Genomic DNA, 12,727 nt, shown 5'->3' on the forward strand with positions numbered 1-12,727 from the left:
ATTTCTCGTTGTCCGGCATGTACGCAGCAGGCACTGGAGGTTATTCACTAGTGAATTTCTGCATACCAAGTGTGGTAAGCCAAAAGAACACCCTTTGCTGCCATCCTTTGAAGTGGGCTCCAGAACATTTCTCCAGTTTTTCGGCCGGGGGAAAAACAGTTCGGCTTGACGAGGCTATCGTCGTTGCCGCAACAGTCGTAGATGAATTTTCGTTATCAATTGCCATTTCTCACTGTCAATAACAGAAGAGTTCAATTAATGGAAGAAAACAAAAGGGTAAACAATAATGTAATTAGCAATAATCAGTACGTTTAATAAATAAATAACCAAAGTTTTTATATTTATTTCACATAAAACGATGAAGTTTTTATGTACTTCAAATCGTTTCTGAATTTCAATACTCTGATGGGTTGAGTTATTTGAAAATGTTGAAACGTCATTCATAGCTTTGTTTGATCTCTTTGAACCTAGCTCTTGAGATCTTCAGTCTGCTAGGTAGAGTTACAACTATGATGACTTGTTCTAGGCCTTAATCCCGTTCCCTTTGATGATCTTTCAACTGCCTCTCTAGATAGGCCTTTTGTAAGTGGATCCGACACGTTATCTCTTGACTTTACGTAGTCAATCGTGATAACACCACTACAGAGTAGTTGTCTAACGGTATTGTGTCTTCTTCATATATGACGAGATTTTTCGTTATACATAATGCTCCTTGCCCTGCCTATTGCCGCTTGACTATCACAATGTATACAAATAGGTGACAAAGGTTTGGGCCAAAATGGAATATCTTCCAAGAAATTCTGGAGCCATTCAGCTTCTTCACCGGCCTTATCTAAAGCTATGAATTCAGATTTCATTGTAGAACGGGCGATGCATGTTTATTTGGATGATTTCCAAGACACTGCTTCACCCCTAATTGTGAAAACATATCCACTCGTGGATTTAACTTCAGATGATCCACTGGTCCAATTTGCATCACTATATCCCTCGATCACGGAAGGATATTTGTTATAATGCAAAGCGTAATTTTGGATATGTTTGAGATACCCCAAAACTCGTTTCATTGCCATCTAATGTATTTGATTGGGATTACTAGTAAACCGACTCAGTTTACTAATAGCACATGCTATATCTGGTCGCGTACAATTCATGATATACATCAAACTTTCCAATACTCTTGCATAGCCCAGTTGTGAGTCACTTTCACCTTCATTCTTTTGAAGTACATAACTCACGTCAATTGGAGTCTTGGTAATTTTGAAATCCAAATACTTGAACTTGTCAAGTACCTTTTCAATGTAGTGAGACTGTGATAATGCTAAACCTTGTGGAGTCTTGTGAATTCTGATTCCTAAGAATACATCAGCAACTCCTAAGTCTCTCATGTTGAATTTACTAGCCAACATGCGCTTAGTAGCATTTATATCTGCCATGTTTTCGCTCATTATCAACATGTCATCAACATATAACAAACAATGACTTCATGTCTTGTAGTGTTTTTATTGTAAACACACTTGTCACACTCGTTGATTTTAAACCCACTTGCCAACATTGTTTGGTCCGATTTGGCATGCCATTGTTTGGGTGCTTGTTTAAGTCCATAAAGCGACTTAACAAGTTTGCACACTTTTGTTTCTTTACCAGGAACTACAAAACCCTCAGGTTATTCCGTGTAAATCTCTTCCTTCAATTCTCCATTTAAGAAAGTTGTTTTAACATCCATTTGATGGATTTTAAGATCATACATGAACGCTACTACCATTAACACCCTAATTGATGTTATCCTCGTTACTGGAGAGTAAGTGCCAAAGTAATCAAGGCCTTCCTTTTGTCTATAACCTTTGACAATAAATCTTGCCTTATATTTTTCAATAGTGCCATCAGCTTTCATTTTCCGTTTAAAGATCCATTTCGAACCTAAAGGCTTATTTCCAGGAGGAAGATCAACCAATTCCCATGTATGGTTATCCAAAATTGATTGAATCTCACTATTGACTGCCTCTTTCCAAAACGCTGAAGTAGATGTCACAAAATCTGGTTCAAAGGAATGTAATCTTCTGATTCAGCATTTTGGAAAGAGGCAGTCAATAGTGAGATTCAATCAATTTTGGATAACCATACATGGGAATTGGTTGATCTTCCTCCGGGAAATAAGCCTTTAGGTTCGAAATGGATCTTTAAACGGAAAATGAAAGCTGATGGCACTATTGAAAAATATAAGGCAAGATTTATTGTCAAAGGTTATAGACAAAAGGAAGGCCTTGATTACTTTGGCACTTACTCGCCAGTAACGAGGATAACATCAATTAGGGTGTTAATGGTAGTAGCGTTCGTGTATGATCTTAAAATCCATCAAATGGATGTTAAAACAGCTTTCTTAAATGGAGAATTAGAGGAAGAGATTTACACGGAACAACCTGAGGGTTTTGTGGTTCCTGGTAAAGAAACGAAAGTGTGCAAACTTGTTAAGTCGCTTTATGGACTTAAACAAGCACCCAAACAATGGCATGCCAAATCTGACCAAACAATGTTGGCAAGTGGGTTTAAAATCAACGAGTGTGACAAATGTGTTTACATTAAAAATACTCCAGGATATGAAGTCATTGTTTGTTTATATGTTGATGACATGTTGATAATGAGAAAAAACATGGCAGATATAAATGCTACTAAGCACATGTTGGCTAGCAAATTCGACATGAGAGACTTAGGAGTTGCTGATGTATTCTTAGGAATCAGAATTCACAAGACTCCACAAGGTTTAGCATTATCACAGTCTCACTACATTGAAAAGGTACTTGACAAGTTCAAGTATTTGGATTTCAAAATTGCCAAGACTCCAATTGGCTTGAGTTATGTACTTCAAAAGAATGAAGGTGAAAGTGACTCACAACTGGGCTATGCAAGAGTATTGGAAAGTTTGATGTATATCATGAATTGTACGCGACCAGATATAGCATGTGCTATTAGTAAACTGAGTCAGTTTACAAGTAATCCCAATCAAATACATTGGATGGCAATGAAACGAGTTTTGGGGTATCTCAAACATATCCAAAATTATGCTTTGCATTATAACAAATATCCCTCCGTGATAGAGGGATATAGTGATGCAAATTGGACCACTGGATCATCTGAAGTTAAATCCACGAGTGGATATGTTTTCACAATTAGGGGTGAAGCAGTGTCTTGGAAATCATCCAAATAAACATGCATCGCCCGTTCTACAATGGAATCTGAATTCATAGCTTTAGATAAGGCCGGTGAAGAAGTTGAATGGCTCTGGAATTTCTTGGAAGATATTCCATTTTGGCCCAAACCTTTGTCACCTATTTGTTACATTGTGATAGTCAAGCGGCAATAAGCAGGGCAGGGAGCGTTATATATAACGAAAAATCTCGTTATATACGACGAAGACACAATACCGTTAGACAACTACTCTGTAGTGGTATTATCACGATTGACTACGTAAAGTCAAGAGATAACGTGTCGGATCCACTTACAAAAGGCCTATCTAGAGAGGCAGTTGAAAGATCATCAAAGGGAACGGGATTAAGGCCTAGAACAAGTCATCATAGTTGTAACTCTACCTAGCAGACTGGAGATCTCAAGAGCAAGGTTCAAAGAGTTCAAACAAAGCTATGAATGGCAGTTCAACATTTTCAAATAACTCAACCCATTCTCGTGATGAAGGCAATGTTCATAAATCGAGGTAAAGCATTAAGGCTTTTTGATGAGTCAATAAAACTTAAAGCTTTTTAATGATTTGCTAAGTCTGGCAGGATATGACCAGATAGTGTATCTATAGGATTACACGTTTAGAAATCACCTATGTGAGTGTGAAGTGTAAGCCGCTTCAAGCGGAATGAAAGTAAAGGCCCATTCTCTAAGCACTCATGAAACCAGACGGTGTTCATGGCTGAAACGAACACAACCGTGAGAACCATAGATGGTTAAGGGTTAATTGTGTGACTTATGTTGTCTAGGTATACAACAAAGCTCGACGGTTCAAAGATATCAAATCTACCGACTGACCGAGTATATCCGATATAAGTTCACTACGAAAAATTCAAAGGAAAACATACTTATCCAGATGCAATTAATTCTTGCATGTAAAACACACACGCGTCCGTGCATTCTTTTATTTTATAGCCATTCCCCATTCATGTGGGGGATTGTTGGGCTTTTAAGCTTGGTTTAGCTTAATTTTAAGCTTGGTGTAGCATAAAGAGGGTGAATGGGAAATGGAGGGAAAATAAAATATTTGAGTTTCCCTCCTTGGCAAAGGGACATTGTCACATATTGGAGGAAGAAAAGGCTTTTGATGGGTATATATACATATGCTCTTCTTCTAGCTCTTAAAGAGTTAAGAAGAAGGCAAGCCTCGCGCCCTCGTCGTCGCTCACTCAGCTCGGCTTCGACTTCAGATTCAGTCAAAAATTGATTGATTAATCTTTTTGGACAAAATTTCTTTCAATTAATTAATTAATTAATTAAATTAATTAACGAAAATTCAATCCGGAATAACCCATGACCCGCGACCCGATCCAGTCCGGCCCATTTTCTTTCCCGGATTATTTTAAATCCATTTTTCTATTTTTCCCGCAATATTTCAACAGAAATATTCCTATCTGTTCCAACAAATATGGTTGTTTCTGAAAGATTGCAAACCTTTTCAGAAACAATGCGAAATGGTCTATAAATATACCTTAAATTCGAGAATCTTTTACTTACAAAATTTTCTGATTATCTTCTTCTAACATTAATATAAAGTGAATAACACTACCTTCCGACGTAGAAAAAAATTATGCAAACAAAATGATGCACGTACGTTAGAGGAATTACTCTTTGGGACATTAAATAGCAGATTGGGCCTCAAGTTTGCTTTTTATTTTTTTGTTAAACTTTTTGGGTCTAATTTTAACTTTAATTGACATCATATGTGCTGATAGGTTATTTTCTTCTTTATCATATATAGTGGCGTATGATCTGTGAACTTTGTCTGATTGAAACCAGTCATTATCTCTAACCCATGCCTTGTCTTCTCACCCCCCCCCCCCCCCTCCCCCAATTTTCTTATTAACCTCTTTAGCTCTCTTTCTTCTTTTTTTTTTTGGTTGGGTTTACCCTCCGACATTCGGTATCCGTATTGAAGTCCGATTATATCCAAATTTGTACCTTGTAAGGCTAGAAAAAACGTTTACTAACATGATTCTTTTCATATCCTTTACTCGAAACTAAAACCTTTGGTTAAGAGTAGAGAGATCTTGTCCATCCCACTACAACCGACTTTTTTGATAACACAATCCTCCTTTTGTTCTGTCAGAAGTGCATATAAATGCTGCATCTCCAGAAGTCCAGCCTTTTGGATTTGGACAACTATAGTGGAAAGAATTACTTATTAGAAATGTAGTAATTAATTTTCGCTTAATGTATGATGGCAGAGGGACCAGCCGATCTCTTTTTCCTTGGCAGTATTATTTGTCACGGAATCCAGCGGTGGATCCAAATAATAGTTCGATAAACTTAGAGTTCAGGTCGAATTCTGTAGATGTGCGTGAATAACAAATATGAGTATAATTTAAGCATATATACATTTCAAAAGTAATTCTTCAACTCCAAATTCACAGAGTTTTGAATTTGCCACATTGACACCCATAATCGGGAACACTCACCTCTTTCATATACACGTATTACATATCTAAAGAGATAGTAGTATTTGCTGTTGAAACTTGAAAGGGCGACTATATGGAGCCCTTAAATATGGCTGTTTCATTTTCTTATTTTTTTCATTAACCATTTACTACCTTTAATTTTGCCCACATATTATTCGTACGAAATATATAGTCAAACATTCTTGTATTACCAAGAATGATATTCACTCCTCAGTTCTAATATGACAGGAGTTACAACCTTTTCTTTTATATGTCCTCTATTAATTCTACAATTCTAATTCCTAAGTGATTTCAAACTAATTCAATTAGTCTTTTTCTGTCCGTTCCTCTCTACTCAGAGAACCCATTTAGCTTCTAAAGTTAAGTACAAAAATTCATTAAAATTGTAAGAAATAATAGATATGAATTCACAACTTTAAAAATATGATAAGTTTGAACATAGAACTTTAATTCTAAATTCTCTTACGCCAATAAATCAATTAGTCAAACTACTGTAGCTTTGCCTTTGCTAGTCATAATAATATTTTGTGAGGATAATATATATATATATATATATATATATATATATATATATATATATATATATGCTGCCTTGACGCTGGTTCATAGACAGCTCAATTTGGAAAAACAGAAACGGAATCTTTCTAATACGTACCTGATCTCACAAGAGAACAAGAAGATAAAAACAGAAAGAGAGGTCGGAATCTTCTATTTATAAAATTCTAGCCTTCCTTTACGTATATATGGATAGTACCCTATTGTTTCTACGTATACATAGTTTTTCTTGGAGCTGTCCATAAAGTTTGCATGTGAGCTCTACAGAGAAAAAACATTAGAAAAGCTCAAACAAAAGTACTCCAAAGACCCTTGAATTTGAGCAACTACTATTCACATAATATGCAAACATATCTCATCAAAAACAAGGAAAGTAATATTATTTTATGGTTGTTATAATGGTGCATATATTAATCTATCTAACACAAACATATATAGGTCCCTGCGTCAAGCTCTACATGGAGGAAACATCCTCTTTAGGCCATTTCCAATTCTTTCAATTACAGTGACTTCTTTTGTCTCAATTATTTATGTGGTTGTCCCCCAAAAGCACTTTATAAAATTATTTAGATCACGCTAATTCTTTGTTTTACGGCTATATGGTTCTGTGAGATTATGATTGTTTTCTTACGTATACTTAGTTTCGTGTGAAAAAAGGTTTAATTAAGCACATGGATAAACAACAATTTTGGATTTAACCTGAAAATATTTTCCTTCAGTTTTGATAGTAGGAACCAAATATAATAAGAAAATTAGGGCAAATATTTAACAAAAACAAAATTATTTCATGGCTTATTTTATGAATCTACCACTATTGGTGTATATAAGTTTAAGTCTTTTCTAAGATTACATTCTAGATTTTTTAATCAAACGCACGTAACATTTCCAAGTTAATATATAAGAACCTCACTATTAGAATATTCACCAATGAGTTTAGGCCAGGTTCACGAGTAGTTTAATCGCTATGTTTGTAAAACATCTTTTTCTTTAACTATCTATTGTGTAAGCGAATGTTGTTACTGTTAATTGTTTCTTCAACATATTCCTATCACAAAATTTACCACCTTTTAATGTTCCTTTACTCTGTTCACATAAAGGCAACGGAATATATTGAGTAATTATTATTTCTAACGTAACCCCACCAAACGAAAACATTTCACCTTTTTACCTTTAATTTTGGGGGTTCGGGCCAAACCAACGTCGTACGTACATGTTCATGGAGAAAGGAATTGCATGATTGTGTTCAGTACCCTGCAATTGATTTTTGCTTTGAATTATTTGTTCTTTCAAAACAAAAAGGCATAATTTCCCATTTTTAGGTACAGGAATGGTAAAAGGGTTTCATTATTTGCTGCTTTTAGCTTATGTGGGTCGTGTGGATCAAGATAAGAATGTATCTGTTAGTTCTGTTTTGTTGCAATAAACTAAAGATATGATGCTTGCATAGAAGGGGAAAAAAGTTGCCCCTTTCTAGATCTGCTAATGCTTTGCTGCAGCCTTATATATGTTCTTTGTCTTCTGAAAAAAAAACTACTATAGTTAAATACTCATATACTAGTAAAAAGATATATTAATTAATTAATTAATTAATTAATTAATGAACGTAAAAGATACATGTATTATTATTTTTTGATTGATTTGATGTAAACACCACGTGATAGAGTAGATATGTGTTCCATAATAGCAACATTTGTATATTTTAGAAGAGAATATATTTCAAACTTTTGTTCAATGTGTTCAAATATGTATCACGTTTTGCCCCTTACTCTTTGCAATTGGCGTTCGCACTAATTGGGGAAACAAGAACAGGGAAATGGTAAGAATCTAAATCAGGTGCTAGTACTAATTACGTACATAGAAGCACAAGGCATCGTCTGATTTAAATATGTGAATATATCATTCTGGTACTTACTACGTATAGGAGTATTAATTAACAACGTTTTAGACGCACCCAAAAAAAAAAAAAAAAAGCAAATAAATAGCAGTGCAAGAATGTTGGAAGAAAAGGAAGAGAAAAAAAAAATTCTAAAAGGCTTGTAACTTTTAGGTAAACTATAAATCTAACAACCCCTTAAAATACAAAATAAACACTGCTATTTTAGTAGAGTTATAGACTGATAGCATCAAATAAGTCATGTTTCTTTGTTTCTATGATCTGTTTCTTGCAAACTTACTTTCATTTAGATAGATACAAATGATTATTACAAGATAATTAATTGAATTATAATGATCGATTGGTACTGACTGCTCTTGTTTGGAGGTAGTCAACAGCAATGGTGTCAAACAATCAGCAAAAGATATTTTTAAATCCAAGTTTTGCTGTCTTTCCTCTAAAGAATGTACTTTAACTAGTGGTATTATTCTAATTAAATGAATCTTGGACATATTAATTGAATGGGCTAGAAGCCATGCATACGCGCATGAAGACAATCGACCACTAATTACTTGTCAATTAGGCCGTTTTTAATAGTTTAAACTTTTAAATAAAATTATCAGTAACATGGTAAATGAATTTAACTCAAAAAGAAAAACTGACATTATACACAATGCAATGAGAATTTGCTGACCTCAAAATTAAATTGTCAAATATTTCCTAATTCTACATAGATATTAGCAATATACTCTTATATAGTCTTACATCAAGCTAATAAAGCCTCTTCATGAATCCTACCTAAAATCTGATTTACAACAGCTGCTATGTCTTCCACTGAACTCAACTTGCAGTCTTCTTCTACCTGCACATTCAACACCATATATAATCATTAGTACATGAAATTCCAGTATTCCTTTTAGCTTTAAGTTTCTAATTAACTCATATGTAATTAATTAATCTCCTCTATATATAGTCTCACCTTCAAACTGAGAGAACAGAGGACAAACTGATCAACTTTTGAAACATTGAGATGAAGAACACTTAGCATAAGGCTTTCAAGACCAGAAATTATTCTAGGAAGCAATCTTGGCCTCCTTTTTGACCTTATTTTCAGATTTGCATGATTTTCCACCATTGTCACCTCTATATCAGCGGTTGCTGCTAGCTGCTGGTTCCTATAATATTCATTCCCAGAACCTCCATTTTCACTAGTAGCAGCAGTCATAGTTGTGGAGTACTGTGGAATGCTGAAGAACTCAGAAAATGGAGAAGTTTCACCCATGACATTTTGTAATTTTTCATCATTCGAATGCTTCTGACCACTGAGGAATTGCAGCTGTTGCTCTAGCTCTTTCACATAGTTGATTGCACCACTAACAATTGATGCTTGATCACCCTTAATTATGTAACAAGAAAATCAATAATTTAGCGTCAAAATACTCAAGACTCAATTAAATAAATAAATGTATAATCTCTTGATAGCACGGGCGAAAATATATTTGACCAACCTTTGTCTAAAAATTAACTGTGTATATAAAGAAAATATTAGATTTTAGATGTATATAACATATATTAAACATCTTTTTTGTCCGAAGAATATTTTTTGATTCTTTGAATACTCAGAGAAAATTCCTAATTTCGCTCCTACTTGTCAGCTTAATCTTTTTGATAAGGGGGCACACAATTTAATAATGTATCAAAGTAGACAGAGGTGGTGTGTTTAAATCTCACCACCAACTATTATAAAAAAAATTACCATATCTTAAGCTTTTAGATATAATTCAACACAAAATATTACTAATAAAATAAACAAAAATAAGAAGAAGAATCTGACCCTTTGGACATAAGATTGAGGCATAAGAGTTCGGAGGACAGAGAGGTACTCATTCATCTGTTTTCGACGATTTCTTTCGACGGCAATGTGGGTCATTCTTTGACTCTCAACCTCTTCTTGATTCTTCTTGCTTCTTGTTCTTCTCCTTCTTGGTCTAGTTGTACTAGACATTTCAACTGGAGACTCCAATTGTAGCAGCTGATCTGGGATTGTAAAATTATGGTCTAAAACATAAGTGGAAGAATTCTGACCCCATTGATTAAAATCATTCTGTGAATCCACCAATAATGGAGGTGGTAAGTTCCAATTTGAGTAGTCCTCATACTCTTGTGCTTCTCCTACATTTTGATTATTCTCAAGATATTCAAAAGCCTCATTGTTGTGATAATCAAAACCAGAACCAGAGCCAGAGCCACCGTCCCAGTTTGCAGTTCCGAGCAAGGCGTAAAGATATTGTTGTTGCTGTGTTACAGCTTCTAGCGCCATTGTTAAACAATGAACTCAGTTTTTGAGTTTTGAAAGAGACCAAAAGTTAACAGAGTATCCGACAGAAATGTTACAAAATGGGTTTTGGTTCTTTTCGGGTGAATTATTTCACCTTTTAAAGACGTTCGAGTGTATATAGACCACACATGCACAGCACAGAATATTGCACGTGAAATTCTTTTGAACATATTCACATTTATAACCAAAAAAAAAAAAAGAAAAATAAATTTCATCATTTTACCTTCTTTTGTTTTCTTCCCCTGATGTATGAGATATATACCAATAGTTCCTGCGTCGAGCTATTGATAAATATATCTATTTGGATAAGGATACAAGACTGAGTAGACGAGTATTAGCTATTGAATGGTAGGACTTGTTCACATGGGAACTAAAAGTTCTACTACATTTTGAGATTTGGGTATAATTTATTTAAATGTATGCAAACATTAACGTCCTTAATAATTCCCACACATCTTTATTCTTCATCCAAAATTAAAACTTTCAATTTTACTTATTAGGAGTTAGCTTTCCAATTTCATTTCCAATGTAAAACTCTAAATATGTTGTCATTTAATTAGGGGTTAACTACACATGATCCTTCAATTTCAAATTAATGCATAAAGTAATTACATTATTTATTTAACGAATAAGTCACTTTTTGTAAACAAAAAAGTCACTAATTAAATTATGCCTAAGTGTCATAGGAGGTCATTAAACTATTTGAGTGATTATTGGTTACAAAGTATACACGTTGAGGCTTCGATGATCTAGTAATTTCACATGATACTTAAGCAAAGTTGAGTGACTTTTATTACAAAAATAATTTAGTGACTTTTTGTGATACATAAGCAACTCTAATAATCTTTTTGTTACAAACAATAATTTAGTGAATTTGGTGCAAAAAAATAAAAATTGAGGGACTATCCGATAAATTAACCTTATTTAATTAAGATGGCAACAACTTTTGAAATAACTCATCCAACGTGGGATTTTTGGAGTCTCCTTATATTTTCACTTCGATATTACAATTTGTACAACAAATTTACAGTTTAGTTTCTAATATTCTAAATACTCATTGTTCCAAAATTTTAATTTGACATTTTTCGAAATAAAGTTATTTTCACTTCAAATAAGTGATTTCAAGATAACTGAGGAGTAACTAACATGCTTGTTATATCTCAGAAAATCATTCTATGCTTACCCAAAAATCAAACAATTACTCCCCTTTGGCAAAGTGTTAATTTCACACCCCAAGCCAGCTTCTTTTTGTTTTTCTATATTCTTCTTCATTTTTCTGTTAAATTTTTAACATCTATTAATGACATGCCATTGATTTTTCTTTTCTTTTTATTATTTTAAATAAATAACTACTAAACAGCCTAAGCAATAGCTCACGTCAACTGCAAGCACTTTTTTGACTATTGAAACACTCTTTTTCACATTTCACATGAGGCTTACTTCAGCTTTTAATCATCAATGGGGAAGTACGTACTCGCGCCAGTAAGATTCCAAGTACATAGAAAGCTTTCTGCTTTTGTTAATTATGGCACACATTTAGCTTATGATTTCGTATTTGAACACATTAATAATTCAGGTTAATTAGTATTTTCTGCAAAATTGAAAACACGTTCTTTGTTATTGTCACGATCCTTGTTCAACTGCAAAGGTATTATCTGTTGGGTTTTAAAGCTTAAATGTAGCTTAAAAGAGGGTGAATGAAAAATAGAGAAAAATTAAAAATATTTGAGTTTCCCTCGTTGACAAAGGTTCCATATTGGAAGTGGAAAATATTTTGATGGGTATATATACAATTGCACTTCTTCTAGCTCTTAAAGAGTTAAGAAGAAGGCAAGCCTCGCGCCGCCGTCATCGCTCGCTAGGCTTCGGCTTGATTGATTAATTTTTTGGATCAAATTTATTTGTTAATAGTAAATATTAACAGAAATATTATTAAATATAAACGAAAAATTAATATTAAATCCAACGGAATAGTATATGCCCTTTATTTTTTGTAAAAGCCATCTAATTTATGGCCGTTTTGTTTTACACAAACAGCCCTTCTGAAGAGTTGCACATCTTCATTAAGGAAGATGTTCCTGTTCTGCCCGTCGAAACTCCAGAAAATGAACGCTTTCTCGTGACTGAGTCGTGGAAGCATTCTGATTTTCTATGCAAGAATTACATTCTTAGCGAACTAGAGGACGATTTGTATCACGTCTATAGAAATATGGAGACGTCAAAACAATTGTGGATAACGCTTGAAAGGAAATACAAAACGAAAGATGCCGGGTTAAAGAAACTCGTTGCCGC

At 34.0% G+C, this 12,727-nt stretch overlaps 1 protein-coding gene across 1 annotated transcript; it reads right to left on the minus strand.

Annotated features, from left to right (window-relative positions):
* Window positions 1–8,773: 8,773 nt before the first annotated feature.
* Window positions 8,774–10,565, minus strand: LOC104110022 (transcription factor bHLH96-like). The gene is made up of 3 exons (XM_009619439.4): window positions 9,932–10,565; window positions 9,077–9,493; window positions 8,774–8,959 (listed from the first exon to the last, which is right to left on the minus strand). Exons 1-3 carry the CDS (start codon window positions 10,415–10,417, stop codon window positions 8,864–8,866), a joined length of 999 nt encoding a protein of 332 aa, XP_009617734.1. The 5' UTR covers window positions 10,418–10,565; the 3' UTR covers window positions 8,774–8,863.
* Window positions 10,566–12,727: the final 2,162 nt, after the last annotated feature.

Source organism: Nicotiana tomentosiformis, chromosome 1 (assembly GCF_000390325.3).
Source record: "Nicotiana tomentosiformis chromosome 1, ASM39032v3, whole genome shotgun sequence".
In the NCBI taxonomy this organism is placed as follows: domain Eukaryota; kingdom Viridiplantae; phylum Streptophyta; class Magnoliopsida; order Solanales; family Solanaceae; genus Nicotiana; species Nicotiana tomentosiformis.